The following is a 26,117-nucleotide window of genomic DNA, read 5'->3' on the forward strand; positions in this document are numbered from 1 at the left end:
ACGTTTTCCCATTAAAGTGGTATCATAACTTGGTTTTATTTGAGTATAAGGATGGAGACTAACACATCTAGAATGTTGAGATTGAATGACTCTAGTTATAATATAGAAAGACTAAAATGAAAGATTTTTTGTATGTGAAAAGTTTATATTTAAGCATGTAGAAAAAAATGTGAATGATTGAAGGTTTTGCATAGACAAGTATGTGGTTATATTTATCAATGGGTTGATGATAATATTTTAAACCATGTGATCTCTATTATTGATGCTCGTACTCTTTGGATTAAACTTGAAAAAATGTATGAGAGAAAGACATGTAATAACAAGTTGTTTTTGATAAAATAATTGATGTCTTTAAGGTATCAAGTTGGCTCTTTGATGACTGACCACTTGAATAATTTTGTGGGAATTATTATTCAATTAGAGGCGATAAAATTCAACTTTGATGACGAAATACAGAGCTTGTGTTTACTTGATAATCTGTCTAACTCATAGGAGACATTTAGAACAAATTTGTCCAATTCTTCTCCAAGTGGTGTTTCTTTCATTGGATTTAGTAAATAATAGTGTCATCAATGTAGAGATGATACGAAAGACACAAGATTGTTCTTTACAATACGAGATCATGGTTATAGAATCCGGGAGGAGAAGTAAATGGCAAGATGTAAGTAATCGTAGCAAATCTCAATGGACTTCTAATAAGTGGACAAATTTTGAGTGTCATAACTATGACTGATGGGCCATATCAAGAAAAAAAATTAATTAAAAAAGGAGAATAAGAAGAAAAATCAGAACATAACCATTAATTCCAACCATAAAAAGGTAAATATCATGATAATATTGTTATTGTTGATAATTTCCTTATTGTTTGTTATAATTATGTTGAGAATATTAATGTGTTTTGTGATGAGATGGGCCGGATTGTAGATAGTGGTGCTTCTACTCATTCTAAATCACGATGAGATTTTCTATCAACATATGAGGCTGGTGATTTTGGTATTGCTCGTATGGGCAATATTGATCAAGATAGAGTACTGGTTTAAATTGGTAATGTTTTTGTTGAGATGGCCAATGGCACTACTCTTGTTCTAAAAGATGTTAAACATATTCCTAATATCTACTTCAATATTTTATTACTTTTTTGGTGGTGAATTAAAACATAAAAAGAGTTCAATGATTGTTGCTAAAGGCAGGAGACTTTCAAATTTATATATTGTTCATTCTAGAATATCTAGATGTTATATCAAAACTTATGAAACTAATTTTTCTTCAGAGTTGTGGAACAAACGTTTGGCTCGTATTAGAAAGAAATGCTTAACTATGTTGACTAAGGAGAATGTGCTATGTGGGGTTTCAAACGTGCCTTGAAGAGATATCCATATTATTCAGATGGAAAACAAAGACGAGTATCATTTAGACAATTTAAATAGAAAAGAAAGTCATTATTACTAGACTTGGTGCATTCTGATGTATGTGGATCAATGAAGTCAAGATCATTTGGTGGTGCATACTACTTTGTAACCTTCATTAATGACTATTCGGAAAATTTTGGGCCTACATTGAGTTGGAGCATCACTTTATTCGTGAAAAAATACTGAAGGGAATCATTGAGATTGTTGTAGTAAGGAGTAAAGACGATGTTGTTAATATCTTCATAAAAGAACTTCCTAAAAGTCCTTTTCGAAGATCTACTATCAATGTTAGGACTAGCTCATCAGACATCACTCTAAGGGGTGTTAGAAATTAAAGTGATAGTGATAATGATAATAATAATAATAATAATAATAATAATAATAATAATAATAATAATAATAATAATAATAATAATAATAATAAATGTGTCTTTTCATTATTCAAGAGTCTCTTGAATTATTCAAGTCACTTGAAATTATATCTAGTAAATGAGACTCTTCAAATTTTTTATTTAATGTCTAAATTTTGTTTACTATATATAAGTTGCAATCGTGTTCTTATTTCACAAGTTCAATAAAAAGAATTTCATTTATGTTTGTTTTTCTCTCTAAATTTTTTATTCACTTTTCTAATAACATTCTTTATAGTTCGATCATCGAAATTTTTAATTTGGGACTTCGTTACAAAAATGAGTAAACAACTCGGACAAGACGCTGCAACATTCAGAAAGGTTTTCATTTCACTCAATCTACTTTTATGTATTTTTATCTTTGCGTATTCATATACTCTAATTTAGGTTTAGAGCGCCCCTAGTAAATGTTTATAATAAGTCTTATCAAATTAAAAAAAAAACTTCTATTAAAAAACGACTTTACTTTATATTTGATATATTGTTATAACCTTATTCTTTTATTTGATCAATGTTGGCTTTAAGTCAAACAAAATATTTCGAAGATAATTAAAAATGTACATTTCTTCAACCTTTATAAACTTAAAATTAATTATTCTGCCTTAATTTTATTTACATTTTCGACATCTATATCTTAAAACAAACGTTATTTATTCTTGATGACTTAATTCAGAGCAAAATCAATGATAATAGAATATTTTTCTTAATACATACCGAATATGGATTGGGTAGGTATGATTTCGGTAATCCAATTTAACATAGAAAAACAGTAAATGAATGAATTGAAATTATTTTATGCTCCTTGTGTTGAGCAAAAAATTAAAAATTAAAATATGAAAACTAAAAAAAAGATAAGAACATTTATCTATCTTTTAAAGTTACTAAAACATAAATCAGATGTCAAATAAACCTTAAAGATAGACCATTTTAGGGTTAATAATCTTCCACTGTTTCTATCTAGGTTGGGCCGAAGTCCCATGTGTCGTTTGCAAGACTAGCCAAAGAGTAGGGACCAATAATGTCCCTACGGCTCGGTTTTGTCACATCGTTAGTTGTTTCTTCCCTAGAGATTCCCTAGAGATATTATAAAAGAATGGCAATAGGTAGTAAAACACATTCTTCGTTACGTGAAGGGAACGACGAGTTATGGGATTCAGTTAAGAAGAGGATGAGAAGTGAAAGAACTCATTGGTTTTACTGACAGCAACCTATCCGGTGACACAGATGACAAAAAATGTACTAGAGAGATGGTATTTTATCTCAACAAGAATCTGATCACATGGAAATCTCAAAAACAACGAACTATTGTTTTATCTTCATGTGAGGCCGAGTTTATGGTGGCTATTGCAGCGTCGTGCCAAAGACTTTGGATGAGAAACTTGTTAAGTGAGATGCTCGGATGCGAGCCAAGGCCGATAACCCTTTATGTCGACAACAAGTCCGCAATAGCATTAATGAAGAATCTGGTATTTTATGGATGTAGCAAACATATCGACACTCGGTTCCACTTCATCCGTAAATGCGTCGAGAACCGATAGATCGTTGTAGAGTTCGTAGGCACTAGAGAACAACGTGCAAACATTCTCACTTAGACACTAGCACAAGTCAAATTTGCAGGGATGCGAGAGCTGCTCAGCGTGAAGAATCTCAAACCAAATCTAGCTTAAGGGGGAGATTGTGAGTTTAAGCATTGATTGTCAAAAAGTTTAAAGTTGTAGGCCTTTATTGTCTTTTATACAATTAGGGTTTATTTTATTATTAATGGACTTGGGCCTGTATGTATAAGTAATTTAAGGTTTCTAGGCTAATTACTCATTTATAATGGATGGTTGTTTGTAGAGGTTAATGTAAATCAATTGAGAATAAAAATACATTTTCCTCTTCAGCAAATCTTATTGTCCTTCCAAGTTTTCCAGGGTTTTCTTTCTTAGTAATCGTTTTTCAAGGATCCAATAGTCAAAAGGCAACATCCTTCAATTTAGATAATATTATATATAATATACTAATTATTGTATCCTTATTTACACTTTTTTTTCTATCATTAATCTTACCCTAATATAAATTGAAAATATTATATATCAACCCTAATATAAATTGAAAATCATTATATATCAACCCTAATATAAATTTAAAATCATTATATATAATAATGTTTCTAAATTTCATGCTTATATATATAATAGTATTTTTCTATATTCATCCTATAAGTATAAGTTTCTCATAATACAAAAAGAATTCAAAGTTATCTATAATAGAAGTGAAAATAGATGCATTTTAATTTACCTGTAATTGTAATAATGTAATTGTAAACCTTGTGAATGAATGAGAAAAATATTGTAGATGAAAGATAATATAAAAATTTGAATCAACCTATTATCAATGAGTAAAAGAAATAGTGAAGACGGAAAAAGAAGAAGAAGATGAAATGGTGAAGAACAATAAGAAGATAAGAAGAAGATTAAATAGTGAAGAAGAAGATGAAATGGTGAAAAAGAATAAGAAGATAAGAAGAAGATGAAATGGTGAAGAAGAATAAGAAGATGAAATGGTGAAGAATAAGTTGAAATGGCAATGAAGAAAAGAAATTGTGAAGATGGAAGAGAAAGAAGAAAAAAATACTATAAAATTAGGGTTTTGCTTTAGATAATATAATATAATAATATGGATTGAACCTATTATATGGGCTTTAAAAAGAGAGAGAAAAGAAAAAAAATATATTTTTAAAATTTTAATATTAAATAAATAAAAATATATATATTATATTTTCAGGTTCGAAAATCTCGATAAGTCATCGAGCAAACATTATATGAACTCGAGTTCGGCTCGAATATTAAACGAGTTGCTCGAGCTCGACTCGAACTGGATCAAAGTCAAGCTCAAGCCGAGCTTTGATCGAGCAGCTCGCGAGTAGCTCACAAACGGCTTGACTCATTTGCAGCCCTGCATAAGATAAGTGAACAATTTGGTAAACATTCAAACACATATTTAGGTAATCAACCTAACATAAGCTAATTAACTATGGTTATAATTCAAAAATAACTTCAAAACTCCGAGTAGAAAGTTTGCATGGGATTGGAGAGGGCGAGGACAGTGAGGGTTTGCGGAGAAAATAGTTGGGGCGAGTAATTGGTAGAGAGCAAGTAATCGGAGTCGAAAGTATTCTTTTGTTTTTCTTTAATCATTTTAGTTTATTTGTAATGTTTTTCTAAACAATTTTAGTACTATATATTCGTTATAAAAATATGATAAAGTAGTGTTCGGTGGTGTAACAAAAGAAAAGGAGTAAATTTCTCTTTAAGAGGAGTATATTTTATGATATTCATTATTATTATTATCTTTTTTTTATGGTATTCATATTTCTGACGGGTCAGCCTATTCCCGAAAATATAAAGTAAAGCCACCAACTCCAATCTAAATTGTTATATGGTAGGGTAGGAAGGTAATGTGCTAATGGCCACTTAGATTAATTTGTCATTTTGCTTTTGTAAAGAACACTTAATTTTTTTTTTTAGAAAAGAATAATACATAATTTTTTCTTCAAATTAATATCACTTTTTATTTAATATTTTATAATGTGGTTTCCAATTAATTAGCTATATATATGTGTATATTCTTTACTATTTATCATCATATAGAAATAGTAAACAACTAATAGTAAACAACACTTAATCACGTTTAAAATTTTACTAAATTTTTTTTTTAACTTGTTTGATCTTGGGTTATTTTATAATCCAAATAATATGATATTAATTAATTAATTAATCTGAAATAAACTTTTCATAGGTGGCATGTTTTATTTTACATGAAAAGGAAGTGGTATCTTTACATATGCCTTGTTCGTTATGGGTTATTAAAAAAAATCAATTCAAAATCAAATATCACTTTACTCCCTTTTTTTCCATTATATCATTCAAATCATTAACCAAAATACTAAAAATATTATATATTTTAAATTATTATTTTATATTTTATTTATATATATCAATACCCTTTAAATCTTTTTATTAAAAATAATCATTATATCTTCAAAATCATCACCCATTATTTAATTTTTCTATCTCTTAGTTTTTTTTTTAAAACCCATAACCTCACAACCTCACACCCTCACAACCTCACAACCTCGTACTATCTAAAGAACTAAGTGTGAATGTGTCCTGACAAAATGTTACATTCCTATTAATATAATAAGTTTAAGGTTTGAAGCTAATCACTTTTCCTTGCAAAACATAAAGCAAATATCTCCCATAGAAATATAATATTCATTGCAAAAATATAAAATAATTGGCTGCCTCTCTATGACTCTATGTAATGTTCTTTATAGGCTGTCTCTCCTACAAAAAAATAGTATTTAATTTGAGAGTGGATTTCTTTATAAGCTCGTTTGATCTTTGGAATTTTTTTATTTGTACTGGTTTTTTTCTTCTAAAATTTCAAATTGATTAATTTTTTTAAAAAAAAAAAATAGTTTTCTTTTGAATGACAAATAAGGTGTTGTTATTGGGGTTATTTTTTAAACTCAAAGTAATAATTACGAACAGAACCGTACGTACTATTTAATATTAAAATAATAATTTCTCATTTTTCCTTATTTACCTTTGCAGTTTTCCTTTTTCCTTTTCCCTGCACCGACTCTCTGTATATTCATTCAATTTCAACTGTCTCCATCTTCTGCTTTCATCTTCTCCATCTTCGTATCATTTGGTATCTTTTCTAGAGTCTTACTGATTCATCTTCATATCATTTATTATTCGTTCATATATTTAATATCTTTCATCTACCTTTATTTAAGATAGATTTGAAGATTTAAGTCTCTATATTTTCATTCAATTTATCCACTTTTCCAAAGCTTAAGTCTGCACCGACTCTCTGTATATTCATTCAATTTCAACTACCTCCATCTTCTGCTTTCATTTTCATAAGATCTACTTCAAAGGTTTATAAATTTTACCTTCTGCAGAAGTTTTACTCACCACAATATTTTCTCTTTCATCATTTTCTGGTAGTGGAAGATTTATCACCCTCATTTCTTCTTTCGTCTAATTCAAATCACAAGGTTAGTATTTCTCTTTACTTCATCGATATTATTTATCTTCTGCCGAAAGATGAAAGATTTATATTATTTACAGGTTAGTATTTCTCTTCACGAAGATTTAATCACGGCTCAATTCTTCTTTCATCTGTTTCAAATCGAAAATAAGGTTGGCATTTTCCTTTCCTTTATCTATATTACTTAGGGTTTATAATTTATCTGTATTTCCTTTCACTTTATTTATATTTCAGAATCGGGATATAAATATTTTTAAATGAAAAATGATAGGTTTCTGATAGATTATGGAAATAATCTTTATATTAGGAATATAAAATAATATATGTGAATAGATTATGAAAATAATTTTATATTAGGCATATAAAATAATATCGTTATTATATTATTAGTTTCCTTATTAATCTTTTATAATGTATACATATTGGATATTTCCCTGATGTAAAGGTTAAGAAGATTAAATAAGATTCTCCCTATTCTTTCATGGTATCAAAGCCCTAGGTTCTCTTTTCTTTCTTTTCTAAACCCAGCTTCCGCTTCTTTTCTCTAAACCTAACTTCCGTTTCTTTTCTTTCTCTCTTCTTCATCTATGGCCGAAAACAAGGTTCATCCAGCCACCATTGTTTCCAACATTAAGGCGTGCATCCCTATCACCCTTGATTATGAAGGAAAACAATACAACAGTTGGTCCACCCTTTTTCAACTTCATTGCCGTGCTAATATGATGATCAACCATATTCAACCTCTAATAGTTAATCCTTCGGTCGCGGTTCCCGCTCCGACGGAAGCCAAAAAGGCTTTAACACAGAGACTTGATGACATTGTTCGTCAATGGATTTACGGGACCATTTCTAATGATCTCCTAAATTCCATCCTCGATCCTGATGACTCGGCAGTTGATGCTTGGAACAGATTGCATCAATTTTTTCTTAACAACAAATCTGCAAGAGCTTTGCAATTTGATGCGCAATTTACAAACACCAAGCTTGCTCATTTTGATGGTGTTAAGTCTTATTGCGCTCAGCTAAAAACTCTAGCTGATAATTTGAGGAATGTTGGAGATAAAGTCTCTGACAATCGAATGGCTCTACAACTTTTGAAAGGCCTCTCGGAGGAATATAAGCCCTTTCGAACGTCCGTTTGTCATCTTAACCTGTTGCCCTCTTTTGATACTCTTCGTTCAATGCTTGAATTAGAAGAACATGAGAATGCTGCTGATCTCTCTATTAAGTCTCATGTAGAGGCTCACATCACGCAATCCCATTTATCGTCCCAAAAAAATGCTGATAATTCCCATTATTCTTCTCGGGGTAATAATCAACGTAATGGTGGCAATGGCCGGAAAACCACCAAGGGAAAGGGCAGCTCCAGCAAGGGTAAGGGTGCCTCTAGCAATCAATAGCGTAATGGTGGTGCCTCGCAGCAGCAGCAAAACCCGCAGCGTGGTCCTTCCGCCTCGCACCAGCAGAAGACCCAAGCAAGATGGATGTATCCTCCACCTTAGGCATATTGGCAGCAAGGCCCTTGGGCTCTTCCTCCCTGCCCATATCCATCACAGGCACCAGGCCCATCTCCTTGGTCCGCCACGAAGCCCAGTCAGCCTGCACATCAGACCGGTATCCTCGAGTCACAACCACCTCAGGCTTACTATACGCCAGGCCCATCGTCTCAAGGTTACATGCCAACCAATATTGATCGAGCAATGCACACAATGACATTGTCTGATCCAAACTACTATATGGATACGGGTGCTACCTCTCACATGACAAATTCTCAAGGTAATTTATCGTCATATTCTCCCTTGATCAATAGTCATAATAATTCAATTATTGTTGGTGATGGTAGCAAAATTCCAATTCATGGTTATGGTCACAAATCTCTACACCAAAACAAACTTCAACTAAAAAATGTCCTTCATGTTCCAAAACTAGTCAAAAATCTCATCTCCGTTAGGAAATTCTCTATTGATAATAATGTTTCCATTGAGTTTGATCCTTTTAGGTTTAGTGTGAAGCACTTGCAGACGGGGAGCAAACGAGTGAGATGTAATAGTAGTGGCAATCTTTACCCTTTTCTCACAGATCGTCAAGTCTTCTCTTCTTTCACACCGTCAGTTTTTTCAGTTATTTATCCAAATATATGGCATTCCCGTCTCGGTCATCCGGGAAATGCAATTTTAAATTCATTGCGTAGTAGTAATTTCATTCAATTTCCTAAGGCTAAACATGTTTGTCATTCTTGTCCTTTGGGTAAATTAATAAAATCGCATTTTCCTGATTCTATGTCTCATACTACTATGCCATTTGACATTATACACAGTGATTTGTGGACATCCCCTATTCCTAGTTCTCTCGGCCATAAGTATTATGTTCTCTTTTTGATAATTACACAAATTTTTTTTGGACTTTTCCGATCTCTTCTATGTCTCAAGTCTATAAGTTATTTATTCGTGTTCGAACATATATTCATACTCAATCTGAGAGAGAAATTAAGGCATTCCAATGTGACAATGGTACTGAATTTAAAAATGTTCGTTTTGTAAAATTCGGTCACCAACATGGTATGACTTTCCGTCTTTCTTGTCCTTATACCTCTCCTCAAAATGGCAAGGCCGAAAGAAAAATAAAAACAATCAATAATATTGTTTGCACTATTCTCTGTCATGCATCCATGCCACCATCTTTTTGGCATCATGCTCTCCAAATGGCTACCTACCTTCACAACATCTTACCTACAAAGCTTCTTGGTTATAATTCTCCAACTCAGATTTTGTATCAAAAGCATCCTAACTACTCTCATCTTCAAGTTTTTGGGTGTTTATGTTATCCTCTTTTTCCACCATCCAAAATACACAAGCTTGAACCTCGGTCTTCTCCTTGTGTTTTTCTTGGCTATCCGCCCAATCATAGGGATATAAATGTTTTGATATGTCATCTCGAAAAATTATAATAGTCAAACATGTATGGTTCGATGAGTCAGCATTTCCTTTTTCCAAAATTCATACTCCGAAATCTCACACATACGATTTTTTGAGTCATGATTCAGGTGCCCTTAACACCCATCTAATGCATCAAATTCTCACCACACCCGAGCACCAACACCAACCCACAACCACCCCCCACTATTCTCCTTCTCCCATAACATCCCACACTCACCCTACGAACGAGTCTTCAAACTCTCCCACTCCTCCTTCTCCCGTAGCATCCCACCCTCACCCTATGGCCACTCGTAGTCGTCATGGAATTGTCAAACCCAATAAAAAATACCAAGACCACTCTCTTCACACTTCTACCTTTGTATCACCCATTCCAAAAAATCTCGTACATGCTCTACGTGACCATAATTGGAAAATTTCTATGCAGAAAGAATATGATGCGCTTATTGACAATGGTACTTGGGCCTTAGTTCCGCGTCCGTCTAATGTAAATATTATTCGTTCGCTTTGGATTTTTCGGCATAAAACGAAATCTGATGGTTCTTTTGAGAGACATAAGGCTCGTCTTGTTGGTGATGGGAAAACTCAAAGAAAAGGGATTGATTGTGATGAAACTTTCAGTCCGGTTGTGAAACCGGCAACTATACGGATGGTTCTTAGCATTGCTTTATCCAAGTCTTGGCCTATTCATCAATTGGATGTGAAGAATGCCTTCTTACATGACAACTTTAATGAAACAGTATACATGTATCAACCTTTGTAAAAGAATAGGGAGAATCTTATTTAATCTTCTTGCCCTTTACATCAGGGAAATATCCAATATATATACATTATAAAATATTAATAAGGAAACTAATAATATAATAACGATATTATTTTATATGCCTAATATAAAATTATTTTCATAATCTATTCACATATATTATTTTATATTCCTAATATAAAGATTATTTCCATAATCTATCACACCTCTGCAGTCGAAACGGGAGCTTTGCAAACGCTGAGACTGGCCCGAAAATCATCAAATAAAATTTTAGGCAGACCTTTAGTATAAATATCTGCAATCTGGTATCGGGATGGCACATGCAAGACACGAACTTCACCCCGTTGGACTTTCTCACGAACGAAGTGAATGTCCATTTCAATATGTTTAGTGCGCTGATGTTGTACCGGATTACTAGAGAGGTAAATAGCACTAATATTATCGCAATAAACTAAGGTTGCCTGTGTAACCGAACATCTGAGTTCTAATAATAAGTTTCGGACCCAACATGATTGCGAGACGACATTTGCAACCCCTCTATACTCTGCTTCAGCACTATACTTTGACAAAGTAGGTTGCCTTTTAAAAGACCAAGAAATCAAATTATCTCCAAGAAAGACACAATAACCTGATGTAGATCGACGAGTATCAGGACACCCGCCTCAATCATCATCCGTATAAGAAATAAGGGAAGTAATAGATGATTTGTATAACTGCAAACCATAATCAGTAGTGCCTTGAATATAACGGATGATTCGTTTTAAGGCATTCATGTGAGAAACTTGAGGAGCATGCATAAACAAGCAAACTTGTTGTACAGCATAAGAAATATCCAGACGAGTGAATGTCAAGTACTGTAACGCCCCACATAAAGAACGATAAGAGGTAGGATCTCCATAAGAAATGCCGGATTGAGTGCTCATCTTTCCTTTAGAATCAACAGGAGTGGAAGCTGGATTACAATCTGTCATACCTGCTTTCTTAATAATGTCATGAGCATATTTCGTTTGAGACAAGAACAAACAAATCTTGTGTCGGGTAACAGCAATGCCTAAGAAATAACTCAAAGGACCCAAATCTTTCATTGCAAATTCAGTGCTAAGTTGAGAAATGACATATTTCCGAAGGGACTCTGAAGAAGCAGTGAGCACAATATCATCAACATAAAGAAGAATGTAAGCAGTGTCATGATCATGGCGATAAATGAAAAAAGAAGTATCCAATTTGCTATGATTAAAGCCAATTGATGCAGCAAAATCAGCAAAACGTTGATACCAAGCGCGGGGTGCCTGTTTCAAACCATAGAGAGACTTTCTTAAAAGACATACATGATCAGACGAGTCGGATCTTTAAACCCCAAAGTGATAGATTATGGAAATAATCTTTATATTAGGCATATAAAATAATATCGTTATTATATAAAGATTATTTCCATAATCTATCAGTTTCCAAAAGTTTGTTTATATGTTTGAAATGAAACCCTCTCATGAATGAAAACACACGCGGGTTTACAAGGTTTTTTATGTTGAAATAAATTATATTTTTGTGTACTGTTTATATTGAAATTAAATTATTATGAAAATTAAAATTCAAAACTAACTACTAATTTTTTTCATAGATTCATTGTATTTTTTAAAATAATGTATTTATTGATAATCATTGTTTGGATAAACTGTAATATTATTTTTTATTTAGGTTAAATATGAACTGTTTCATTGTTTGTATTAGGAAAATGTCACTTTGGAAACCTCCTGGGGTTAACAAATCAAACCTTGCAAGGTGGGATTCTTCTCCAGAAAAAGTTACATTTTTTCTTGAAATATTATGTATGGAGAAAGAAAAAATGATAGTTGGACAGCCATGGCCAACCAATCCAACATATAATGTCTTGATTAAAGCATTTTGGGATAAATATATGATTTATCATACAAAAGAGCAATTCAAGAACCACTTTCGTACTAAAAAAAATCTTTGGTCTGAATTACGATGGGCTACACTCCAAACTGGCCTAGGATGGGATCCGATACGGAATATGATTGATGCCAATGATAGTTGGTGGGACTATGTTAGGGTAATTATTTTTTGATTAAACATTTATTGGATATGTAATTTTTTAGATTTTAATATGTTTGGTATTTTTTTTTAGGAAAATAAAAAAGCTTTGTATCAATATAAAGGAAAGACAATTCCAGACTATGCTTTGTTGGAACGTCTTTTTGCTGGTGACCGTGCAAATGGTAATTATATTCGTTCTCCTTTTGAACCTCTTCCATTTACATCTATTGTCGAAGAGGGATCAGGTGACTCCGATAAATCATTAGAAAATCAATTTATTGACCCTCAAGACAGAATTCGTGTTGAAGCAACATAATCTATTACTATGTCTAGTGGTAACAAAAGGGCAATGAGTTCATCTAGGAGGAGTAAAAGAATCAAAAAATATTCCCCAATAAAAAGACTTGAGAAAGTATTTGTAAATCTTCTAGATAGGAATAAACAAATGCAACAACAATCGTCGCCACAATATCGCCGGCCAGATTTTGATTCAATGTCCTCTCCTTCGACCATTTCACCTACTCCAGTGAAATGCCACACTTTTGCTTTCGTTAATAGTTAAACATGTAACCTCAGAAAAAAACATTAGTGCAGCCCTAATAGTTTTAATGGAATCAATGTCTACGTGCGCTAGAATGAACAAATCGTTAGCAAAGCATAAATGGGTTACCTCCTCTACCTCACAGAATGGGTGAAAGATGTATGGACGATTCTTTCGGAACATCGCGAAGATGCTCTCAAAAATCGCCATGATAGCTACGAAAAGGTAATAAGAGAGGGGGTCCCCTTGCCTTACCCCCTTTTCACCCTTAAAATAGCCTATGTGGACTCTATTGACACTAACAACAAAGCAGGATGATGAAACGCACTGCATAATCCAATCAATAAAAATCATAGGAAAAGCAAAAACAACCAGAAAGTCTCGAATGTCTTCCCATCTAACAGAGTCGAAAGCTTTCTTGATATCTATTTTGAAAGCCACTCTCGGGGATATTTTCTTATTTCTGTATCCTTTTAAAAGGCTCTGCATGAGAAGAATATAATGAGAGATTGTCCTACCAGGGATGAATGCAGATTGGTTAAGATTTATAATTTTTCCTATGACATTTTTAAATCGTTAAGAAATGATTTTTGAAATTATTTTATAAATTGTTTAGACCATTTCAGGGTTAATAATCTTCCACTGTTTATATCTAGGTTGGGCCGAAGCCCCATGTGTCGTTTGCAAGACTGGCCAAAGAGTAGGGACCAATAATGTCCCTACGGCTCGGTTTTGTCACATCGTTAGTTGTTTCTTCTTTAGAGATTCCCGAGAGATATTATAAAAGAATGCCAATAGGCAGTAAAACACATTCTTCGTTACGTGAAGGGAACGAAGAGTTATGGGATTCAGCTAAGAAGATGATGAGAAGTGAAAGAACTCATTGGTTTTACTGACAGCAACCTATCCGGTGACACAGATTACAAAAAATGTACTAGAGGGATGGTGTTTTATCTCAACAGGAATCTGATCACATGGCAATCTCAAAAACATCGAACTATTGTTTTATCTTCATGTGAGGCGGAGTTTATGGTAGCTATTGCAGCGTCATGTCAAAGACTTTGGATGAGAAACTTGTTAAGTGAAGTGCTCGGATGCGAGCCAAGGCTGGTAACCATTTATGTCGACAACAAGTCCGTAATATCATTAATGAAGAATCCAGTGTTTTATGGACGTATCAAACATATCGACACTCGGTTCCACTTCATCCGTAAATGCGTCGAGAACCGACAAATCGTTGTAGAGTTCGTAGACACTAGAGAACAACGTGCAAACATTCTCACTAAGGCACTAGCAAGAGTCAAATATGCAGAGATGCGAGAGCTGTTCGGCGTGAAGAATCTCGAACCAAATCAACCTTACGGGAGAGATTGTGAGTTTAAGCATTGATTGTCAAAAAGTTGAAAATTGTAGGTCTTTATTGTCTTTTATACAATTAGGGTTTATTTTATTATTAATGGACATGGGTATGTATGTATAAGTAATTTAGGGTTTCTAGGCTAATTACTCCTTTATAATGGTTGTTTGTAAAGGTTAATGTAGATTACTTGAGAATAGAAATACTTTTTCCTCTTCAGCAAATCTTATTGTCCTTTCTAGTTTCCAAGTTTTTCGTTTTTCAAGGATCCAATATATAATATACTAATTATTATATCATTATTTACACTTTTTTTTCTATCATTAAACCAACCCTAATATAAATTGAAAATCATTATATATCAACCCTAATATAAATTGAAAATCATTATATATAATAATGTTTCTAAATTTCATGCTTATATATATATATAATATATATAATAGTATTTTTCTATATTCATCCTATAAGTATAAGTTTCTCATAATACAAAAGGAAATCAAAGTTATCTATATTAGAAGTGAAAATAGATTGATTTTAATTTACCTATAATTGTAATGTAATTGTAAGTCTTGTGAATGAATTAGAAAAATATTAATATAGATGAAAGAATATATAAAAAAAAATTGAATCAACCTATTATTAATGAGTAAAAGAAATAGTGAAGACGGAAAAAGAAGAAGATGAAATGGTGAAGAAGAATAAGAAGATAAGAAGAAGATTAAATAGTGAAGAAGAAGATGATGAAATGGTGAAAAATAATAAGAAGATAAGAAGAAGATGAAATGGTGAAGAAGAATAAGAAGATAAGAAGAAGATGAAATGGTGAAGAAGTTGAAATGGCGATGAAGAAGAAGAAATTGTGAGGATGAACAAATTAGGGTTTTGCTTTAGATAATATAATATAATAATATGGATTGAGCCTATTATATGGGCTTTAAAAAAGAGAGAGAAAAGAAAAAAACATTGTGTTGGGTCAAATTATTTTGACTAAGTGTTGAAATAATTTATCCCCTGATATTTTGATGATGAAATAATTTATGAGTTTTGATACAGGTGTATTAAGACAAACATGTCTTTAGACTTGGATCTAATGAGCGCCATTAGACCGATTTTGATCTCCATTCGCATAAAATTAGACGCTGGTCTAATGGAATTAGACGCACAGTCTAACTCAACGGAGTTAGACGGGCAGTCTAATAGTCTAAAGGAATTAGACACAAGTCTAATAGAATTAGACGTACAGTCTAACTCATCGGAGTTAGACGTGTAAGTCTAATAGACGTGTAAAGAATTAGACGGGTAGTCTAATGAATACACGGAATTAGACGTAAGTCTAATAGAATTAGACGTACAGTCTAACTCATCGGAGTTAGACGTGTAAGTCTAATAGACGTGTAAAGAATTAGACGGGTAGTCTAATGAATACACGGAATTAGACGTAAGTTTAATAGAATTAGACGTACAGTCTAACTCATCGGAGTTAGACGTGTAAGTCTAATAGACGTGTAAAGAATTAGACGGGTAGTCTAATGAATACACGGAATTAGACGTAAATCTAATAGAATTAGACGTACAGTCTAACTCATCGGAGTTAGACGTGTAAGTCTAATAGACGTGTAAAGAATTAGACGTGTAGTCTAATGAATACACGGAATTAGACGTAAGTCTAATAGAATTAGACATACAGTCTAACTCATCGGAGTTAGACATGTAAGTCTAATAGACGTAAAGAATTAGATGGATGGTCTAATGAATACGCGGAATTAGACGGGTTGTCTAATTAATTGAAAGTTAGACGTGGGTCTAACCCCTTCAGACAAGTCTGAGGTAGAACCGGAATTAGACGTGGTAGTCTAACTCAGTGGAGTTAGACGTACCAGTCTAATGGTTATTATAATTAGATGGGTTGTCTAATTAATTGAAAGTTAGACGTGGGTCTAACTCCTTCAGACAAGTCTGAGGTAGAACCAGAATTAGACGTGGTAGTCTAACTCAGTGGAGTTAGACGTACCGGTCTAATGGTTATTATAATTAGACGGGTTGTCTAATTAATTGAAAGTTAGACATGGGTCTAACTCCTTTAGACAAGTCTGAGGTAGAACCGGAATTAGACGTGGTAGTCTAACTCACTGGAGTTAGACGTACCGGTCTTATAGTTATTGAGATTAGACGGGTTGTCTAATTAATTGAAAGTTAGACGTGGGTCTAACTCCTTCAGACAAGTCTGAGGTAGAACCGGAATTAGACGTGGTAGTCTAACTTAGTGGAGTTAGACGTACCGGTCTAATGGTTATTGAAATTAGACGCGAGTCTAATTATATTAGACCAGGCGGTCTAATAGACGCTTTTCATTAGAAGGAGTTGACTTATTTCATTAGACTGATTTCTCCAAACCCGTCTAACTAAAATACGTCTAATGCTCTGTTCAAGCAGTACGCTTGAATCTAGGATTTCTCCTACCCACGTGCTATAGCTGTACCCTACTTCTACTCCACTTTCCTGTGAAGATTAGTACAACAGCTATATGCATCCAATCAAGGAATGCCACGTAAGAGAATTTTCCTCACATTACCCGTTTTGCAGGTACATCCTTGATGGAATATTCGGCGCACTACCAGTTCGGTACGACCACGATCCTTGTGCTCAGAACCTGCTGTTTACAATGGAGGCTTTCCAATTGAAGAGCGCCACGTATCATTCTTGAAGATTCGACCGTTAGCTCCTGATCAGTATTTAACCAATCCTTAGAGCAACGGACGAAGCACGAGCAACCTAGTTAATTTCCGAACGACCAAGCATTATGATTTTGCAAAGAGAGACTACTCAATCATCTTGCTTACTGGACCCATTCTTGAAGCTTCTTTCTAATTGTACTGTGTGTAAATCGAGAGAGAGAGCTAGAATCAAAACACCATTAGCTGAGTGATATTCTTCATCTTCTTGTAATTGCACAGAAAATGTTATGTTCAATATTGAGCTAAGTGTGTCTAAACTGTATTTGATTCTCATCATATAGTGAATCCTTTCGGTGGTTGGAAGAAGGGGTGACGTAGGAGAGTTTCTCCGAACATCCATAAACAAACTGCTGTGTTCTTCATTTTCTGTCATCTTTTCATATTTCGTCTTGTGCTTCAAACCCAAGTAAACAATTCCGCCTTGAATCTGTTTCAAGTGTTTACACAAGTTTGCGTAGAATAGAAAGCGAATTAAATCCCTAACAAGATTTCTTTCAAACCGTTTTTCATAAACCTTCATCCTTAGCCAGACCCCCGTCTCTATCGATAAAGTCGATCCTATCAATTGGTATCCGAGCCTTGTTTCTATTCTCAAGCATCAAGTTCCCAAAGCATGTCTTGCATCAATGAAATCCCTCTTCTGTCAAAGGACAACTATGATGTGTGGATGGTAAGAATGCAAGCTCACTTGGCTGCTATTGACTATGATATGTGGAGTGTCATCACCGATGGTCCCATAAAGATCTCAAAGCCAAGAAGTGAGTGGACCACTGAAGATAAGGTGACAAACAACCTGGATAATGTTGCTAAGAACATCCTGTTTCAATCTCTCAACACAAATATGTTCTGTGAGATTAAGTCCTGCTCCACTGCAAAAGTAATATGGGATAAGCTCAGCCAGATCCATGGAGTGAGCCCTCAAGCAAAGAACAACCAGAACGCATTCATATGTAGTCAGAACAAATCTAGATGGGCTGACAGTGATACTGAGGAATCTCCCACCGAAAAAGAGAATGAAGCTGTAACATGCCTGATGGCTGATGACCAACCTAAGGTAAATGATATCTCTAAACCAGAATTTACAAACGAGGAGCTATCTAATGCACTCAATGAAATGGCTATTGAGTACAAAAAGGTAGCTGACTCTTTTTATAAAATGAAAGTCAAATATGAATCAACTGTTCCCTTTTCAAAGCAAGAATCCGAATCAAATGTTTTTGATGAAAACTTAACGGAGATTTCATCTGAGAATGAAATGCTCAAGGAACAGATTCAAACTCTTTCATCTGAAAACAAAAGGCTTAAATATGTTGTTTGTGCATGGACAAGGTCTGGTGACGCTGTCAAATACCAGATCAGCATGTTGAAACCTGCTGGATCTAGGTCCGGATTGGGATTTGATAGCAATGATCCTAATCTGTCCTGCAAAAAGTCAAAGTCAAATGACAAACTTAAGCCAATAAGTTTTGTCAAAGGAAGTATAACTGACATTGAATCTGATCCTATTCATGAAGAAGTGGCTTTTAAAAATGAAATAGTTTATGTTCCACCAATTGTTAGTTGGCTTAAGAATATGCTTGAAAAGGCTAATAAGTTTGGTAATTTAAAACCTAACTCAATGTCAAGGAATTTTAAAAGAAAATCTTCTTCAAAAGTCAAAGGATCAGTGGCTAGCAGGAAGTCATCTACTAAGTCAAAATCATATGCGTTAATCACAACACAAAATGGGAAATCCATCAGAATAACTCAAATATGGATTCCTAAGGGACTGATTGATCGAGGACCCAATTAAAGGTGGGTACCAAAAGATTGTAAATATTTATTTATGTAGGTACAAATAAATGAAGGACTGGAGGAATCTGTATGGTATCTTGATAGCGGATGTTCTAGGCATATGACTGGAAACAGACGGCTTCTCACTGATATATCAGACTGCTTTGGACCTAAGATCACATTTGGTGACAACAAGAAGGGTAAGACCATGGGTAAGGGTAAGATTATCCATGGTAACCTAACCATTAATGATGTGCTGTTAGTTGACAACTTGTGTTATAACTTAATCAGTATTAGTCAACTATGTGATAATGGTTTGTCAGTAGATTTTCAAACTCATGCATGTTTAGTTAAAGACCAAGAGGAAAACATCTTATTAACTGGAAGTAGAGTAGGAAACTCATATAAAATGAATTGGCAAAAAGAAACAGATGATCCTATGTGCATGATTGCCAAAAATGATCAGAAATGGTTATGGCATAAACGTTTGAACCACTTGAATTTTAAAACCATCAACAACATTTGTTCAAACAATTTAGTTATTGGTTTATCTAACCTTCAGTTTTTCAAAGGACAAGATTTGCACTGCTTGTCAGTTAGGCAAACAGGGCAGATCATCGTTCTAAAGCAAAGGAAAATCACAATCCAGCCGTATCCCAGAACTTTTACATATGGATCTTTTTGGTCCAATTCCTGTAAAAAGTGTAGGAGGGATGAGATTTGCCTTAATTGTTATTGATGATTTTTCACATTTTACATAGGTTGCCTTTCTTACCTTCAAAAGATAAAACTGCTGAAAATTTGATCAGAATATTTAGAGGCATTCAGAATCAGAAATCTCTGAATATCTCATGTATTAGAAGTGATCAAGGAACTGAATTCACTAACAGATTTCTATCATCTTATCTTGAGGAGAATGGAATTAGGCACGAGTTGTCTAGTGCCAGAACTCCACAGCAAAACGGCATTGCTGAGAGAAGAGTGAGAACTCTGAAAGAAGCAGCGAGATCTATGCTTGCTGAATCAGATGTTCCTTAGAGGTTCTGGGCGGAAGCCATCAGTACTTCTTGTTATACTCAAAACCGGTCAATTATTAACAAACGTTTTGATAAAACTCCCTATGAATTGTATTATGGGAGAATTCCCACATTTTCTTATTTTAAGATATTTGGATGTAAATGTTTTATCCATAACAATGGAAAGGTTTATTTAGCTGCTTTTGATGCTAAAGCAGATGAGGGATTTATGTTGGGATACTCATCAGTAAGCAATGCTTACAGAGTATACAACAAAAGAACTCAGACTGTTGAAGAATCCCTTCATGTAATTTTTGATGAGCCTGTCGAGAGCAAATCCAAAGAACCCATTGATCTTGCTGACAGACTACAAGCGGCTAGTCTTGAGTCTATAAGTGAAGAAGAAGAAACTTTGGACAAACGGATGGCTCTATCTGATCATGTGGCTGATCCGGTTAAAGTTCAACTAGACGTACAAACTCCTGTTCATCAAGAAGTTGAAAGTTTGGATGTCGCGGTGTCACCGGTTCAGATGACCAATCCTCTTGGTTCAAACTTCAGATGGAACAGAAATCATCCACCAGAACTGATAATTGGTAACCCTTTTTCTCCTCGAAGGACAAGACGTCAGTTGATGGATGAAATGGCCAATTCTGCATTTATTTCTCAAATTGAACCAAAGAAAATTGGTGAAGCTATAGTTGATCTAGATTGGATCAATGCTATGCAAGAGGAGTTAAACCAATTTGATAGAAATAAAGTGTGGTATCTTACTCCTAGCCCAACTGACAAATCAGTTATAGGAACAAGATGAGTCTTTAGAAACAAGCTTAGTGAAGATGGCTTAGTCATAAGAAACAAAGCTCGTTTAGTTGCTCAATGATACAGACAAGAGGAAGGTATTGATTTTGATGAGTCTTTTGCACCGGTTGCAAGACTAGAGGCAATCAGAATCTTCCTAGTATATGCATCATTTAAGAATTTCAAATTTTTTCAAATGGATGTAAAAAGTGCATTTTTAAATGGAAAATTAAGTGAGGAAGTATATGTTGAGCAGCCCCCTGGTTTCGTAGATCATGTTTTACCTGATCATATTTATAGACTTAACAAAGCATTGTATGGTCTAAAACAAGCTCCTAGAGCTTGGTATGACACTCTAACCAATTTCTTATTTGATCATAATTTTGTTGTTGGAACAGTGGATAAAACCCTATTCAGATTTGCTAAAGACTCCCATATACTACTTCTTCAGATATATGTTGATGACATTATCTTTGGGTCAACTAACCCCAAACTATGTGAGAAATTTGCCAAGTTGATGCAGGATAGGTTTGAAATGAGCATGATGGGAGAACTTACATTCTTCCTTGGGCTTTAGATCCGTCAGCTGGAAAATGGAACCCTCATCAACCAAGCCAAATATACCAAAGAATTGCTAAAGAAATTTGGTTTGGAGAATTGTTCTACAGCAGCTACTTCTATGAGCTCCTCAGTCAAATTGGACAAAGATGAAGGTGGCCAAAGTGTAGATGTTACAGCATATAGAGGACTCATCGGTTCCTTACTATATGTAACTGCCAGCAGGCCAGACATTCAATTTGTTGTTGGTGTCTGTGGCAGATTTCAGGCTGATCCTAAACTCTCTCATTTCACTGCTGCTAAACGTATTCTTAAATATTTGAAGGGAACTCAAAATGTGGGAGTGTGGTATCCGAAGGATTCTAGTTTCAATTTAATTAGCTTCTCAGATGCAGATTATGCAGGATGCAAAATTGATAGAAAAAGCACAAGTGGAACTTGCCAGTTCCTTGGAGATCGTCTAATCACATGGTTCAGCAAGAAACAGACATCAGTTGCTACTTCAATAGCAGAAGCAGAGTATCTTGCAGCTGGTAGTTGTTGCTCTCATGTTTTGTGGATCCAACAACAGCTCAGAGACTATGGAATTGAGGCTGATGAATCTCCAATTTTCTGCGACAACACTAGTGCTATCGCAATATCCTACAATCATGTTCTGCATTCTCGGACAAAGCATATTGAAATCAGGCATCATTTCATCCGAGAACACGTCAATTAGAAGCAAATCCGTCTTGAGCATGTTCCTACAGATCAACAAACTGTAGACATTTTCACAAAACCTCTTCCGGAAGCTAAGTTTTCTCATTTTAAAAACATGATAGGTCTTGTTATTCTTGATTGACGTAATTATGTGCATAAATTGAAGTGGAACGTATTGTTCAAAACAAAACTGAACAGATATGAAAGACAGAGGTTCTAATTCGTCCTAAGGATTCAGAGTTTGAAAAACACAGATACTTAGACGAACGTCTCCCTTAGCGGTTTCATCCTTATTTGAAATCATTGTCTTGGTTTTTTTAACCTGCTTGATTAGACGGATGCATCTATTAGACGGAAACGTCTAATACACGTTAGACGTTTTTACGTCATGAGCAAGAGGATACTCACGTCTAATCAGACATGCGTGTATCACGTGCTGTTATAGCATAATTAGACGCACACGTCTAATAGACTGATTTTCAAAAAGTAGTTGAAAATATGAAAAGAAGAATAAAAACGTCTAACTACTGGTGTAATTAGACTCTTCATCTTCAGGCATATAGGACAGTTGTCCTTTAATGATGCCTGGTTGAGTTATTTTTCCCGCCGAAAAATAAATCAGTCATTCCTCAAAAGAATTGAAGACACGTGTCTCTCAATATGCAAGAAATGACTAATATTTCTGACATCTTTTGCTTGTACATTTAGTATTAGACGTTTTATTTCATGTTAACATTAAATGATGTGTATTGGGAACTGTCTTTTGAAATTCTTGACAGTAGAAGTAATCATTAGCCTTCTTCTTCATAATTAAAACCCCGGTATTAATAGGTTCATTCTCTCTAAAAGGTTAGAAGATCTTTGAAATCTCTCTTTCTCTCTTTAGAAATCGAACCCTTTGAATCTCTCAATCCCTTGTTCATCAAATCAATATGCTGCCCTTCCGACCAAAATCGATTCAGGTGGACTTTCAATCTGTTTCCACTCTTGAATCTCCGGGCATGCAAATGATGTTCGACTCTCTGAAAGCCTCAAGGCTGAGAAGATTCCTCACCCCTCATGAAACCTATCATGAGCAGCTTGTCAACGAATTCTTCCAAACCGCTAGCTTCTATCAAGATAGTGTTATTGTTGGTGCTGTAATGGGCCATATGGTATGGCTCACAGAAGAATCTTTTGGTGAATTTTTTCATTTCCCAACTGAAGGTATTGATGATTTCTCTACCATTCACCCTAACCTCATGATTTCGATGATAAAAGTCTTTTCCGATTCCCCTGAAGTAGATATTCATGGAAAGAAGAACCTTCTGAAGGTCGAATATGCTCTTCTAAGTGATATCATTTCTAAATCCCTTCTGTCTAAAGAAACCTCCTACAAGTATTGTACGACGGTTTTTCAGATAATGGTGGCTATCACCAGGGGTGTTCCTGTGAACTGGACAAGCTTCCTCTTCGGAAATCTTGTCAGAATGGTTGTAGCTAGAAAGAAGATCTTTGGCTTTGATGGTCCTCTCAGTTCCTTTCTCTGTCATTGTCTGAACGAACCTCGTAAGAGTTTCCCCCTCCCTTCTAAGATCCTGAACTACTAGAAAGTGGTAGATTATATTCAAATGGTGGAAATGCTCAAATCTAAGAAATGTAAAAGTGAAGACTCCAACTCTCTCGTAACTGCTGTCTTAGAGGCATTTTAGGCTGAAGTGTATCCCGTCCAGAAGTTATGACCAGGGAGAAGAAGAAGAAGACTAATGATTAAATGTCTTTTTGTAGTTATTTTTGAATGTCTTCATAATGTTTTTGGTAAAATTATCATGGTTAAACTGAACAATGTTTTGAGTGTTTCTTCTGAAAACACTTATATGTGATTAACGTAGATGTTTTTGAATGATTACTTGCATGTTGTCCGTTTGTTTATTTATTGGATGAATGCATGTTGTGTTGTATGTATGCAGGTTTGCAATTTCTTCATCAAAAAGGGGGAAATTGTTGGGTCAAATTATTTTGACTAAGTGTTGGAATAACTTATCCCCTGATATTTTGATGATGAAATAATTTATGAGTTTTGATATAGGTGTATTAAGACAAACATGTCTTTAGACTTGGATCTAATGAGGGCCATTAGACCGATTTTGATCTCCATTCGCATAAAATTAGACGCAGGTCTAATGGAATTAGACGCACAGTCTAACTCAACGGAGTTAGACGGGCAGTGTAATAGTCTAAAGGAATTAGACATAAGTCTAATAGAATTAGACGTACAGTCTAACTCATCAGAGTTAGACGTATAAGTCTAATAGACGTGTAAAGAATTAGACGGGTAGTCTAATGAATACACGGAATTAGACGTAAGTCTAATGGAATTAGACGTACAGTCTAACTCATCGGAGTTAGACGTGTAAAGAATTAGACGGGTAGTCTAATGAATACACGGAATTAGACGTACAGTCTACCTCATCGGAGTTAGACGTGTAAGTCTAATAGACGTGTAAAGAATTAGACGGGTAGTCTAATGAATACACGGAATTAGACGTAAGTCTAATAGAATTAGACGTACAGTCTAACTTATCGGAGTTAGACGTATAAGTCTAATAGATGTAAAGAATTAGAGGGATGGTCTAATGAATATGCGGAATTAGACGGGTTGTCTAATTAAATGAAAGTTAGACGTGGGTCTAACTCCTTCAGACAAGTCTGAGGTAGAACCGGAATTAGACGTGGTAGTCTAACTCAGTGGAGTTAAACGTACCGGTCTAATGGTTATTATAATTAGATGGGTTGTCTAATTAATTGAAAGTTAGACGTGGGTCTAACTCCTTCAGACAAGTCTGAGGTAGAACCGGAATTAGACGTGGTAGTCTAACTTAGTGGAGTTAGACGTACCGGTCTAATGGTTATTATAATTAGACGGGTTGTCTAATTAATTGAAAGTTAGACGTGGGTCTAACTCCTTTAGACAAGTCTGAGGTAGAACCGGAATTAGACGTGGTAGTCTAACTCAATAGAGTTAGACGTACCGGTCTAATGGTTATTGAGATTAGACGGGTTGTCTAATTAATTGAAAGTTAGACGTGGGTCTAACTCCTTCAGACAAGTCTGAGGTAGAACCGGAATTAGACGTGGTAGTCTAACTCAGTGGAGTTAGACGTACCGGTCTAATGGTGATTGAAATTAGACGCGAGTCTAATTATATTAGACTAGGCGGTCTAATAGACGCTTTTCATTAGAAGGAGTTGACTTATTTCATTAGACTGATTTCTCCAAATCCGTCTAATTGAAATACGTCTAATGCTCTGTTCAAGCAGTACGCTTGAATCTAGCATTTCTCCTACCCACGTGTTATAGTTGTACCCTACTCCTGCTCCACTTTTCTGTGAAGATTAGTACAACAACTATATGCATCCAATCAAGGAATGCCACGTAAGAGAATTTTCCTCACATTACCCGTTTTGCAGGTACATCCCTGATAGAATATTCGGCGCACTACCAGTTCGGTACGGCCACAATCCTTGTGCTCAGAACCTGCTGTGTACAATGGAGGCTTACCAATGGAAGAGCGCCACGTATCATTCTTGAAGATTCGACTGTTAGCTCCTGATCAGTATTTAACCAATCCTTAGAACAACGGACGAAGCACGAGCAACCTAGTTAATTTCCGAACGACCAGGCATTCTGATTTTGCAGAGAGAGACTACTCAATCATCTTGCTTACTGAACCCATTCTTGAAGCTTCTTTCTGATTGTACTGTGTGTAAATCGAGAGAGAGAGCTAGAATCAAAACACCATTAGCTGAGTGATATTCTTCATCTTCTTGTAATTAAACAGAAAGTGTTATGTTCAATATTGAGCTAAGTGTGTGTAAACTGTATTTGATTCTCATCATATAGTGAATCCTTCCGGTGGTTGGAAGAAGGGGTGACGTAGGAGAGTTTCTCCGAACATCCATAAACAAACTGTTGTGTTCTTCATTTTCTGTCAACTTTTCATATTTCGTCTTGTGCTTCAAACCCAAGTAAACAATTC

The 26,117-nt window shown here is 34.7% G+C and overlaps 2 protein-coding genes across 2 annotated transcripts; one reads left to right on the top strand and one right to left on the bottom strand.

The window, feature by feature from the left end:
- Positions 1–7,452: 7,452 nt before the first annotated feature.
- Positions 7,453–8,265, top strand: LOC124939266. The gene has a single exon (XM_047479755.1). It carries the CDS (start codon positions 7,453–7,455, stop codon positions 8,263–8,265), a length of 813 nt encoding a protein of 270 aa, XP_047335711.1.
- Positions 8,266–11,223: 2,958 nt separating this feature from the next.
- On the bottom strand, positions 11,224–18,159 carry LOC124939268 (uncharacterized mitochondrial protein AtMg00810-like). Its single transcript, XM_047479756.1, has 2 exons — positions 18,046–18,159; positions 11,224–11,850 (listed from the first exon to the last, which is right to left on the bottom strand). The coding sequence occupies exons 1-2, from the start codon at positions 18,157–18,159 to the stop codon at positions 11,224–11,226; spliced, it is 741 nt and encodes a 246-aa protein (XP_047335712.1).
- Positions 18,160–26,117: the final 7,958 nt, after the last annotated feature.

The sequence above is a fragment of the Impatiens glandulifera genome, chromosome 5 (genome assembly GCF_907164915.1).
Source record: "Impatiens glandulifera chromosome 5, dImpGla2.1, whole genome shotgun sequence".
Lineage (NCBI taxonomy): Eukaryota > Viridiplantae > Streptophyta > Magnoliopsida > Ericales > Balsaminaceae > Impatiens > Impatiens glandulifera.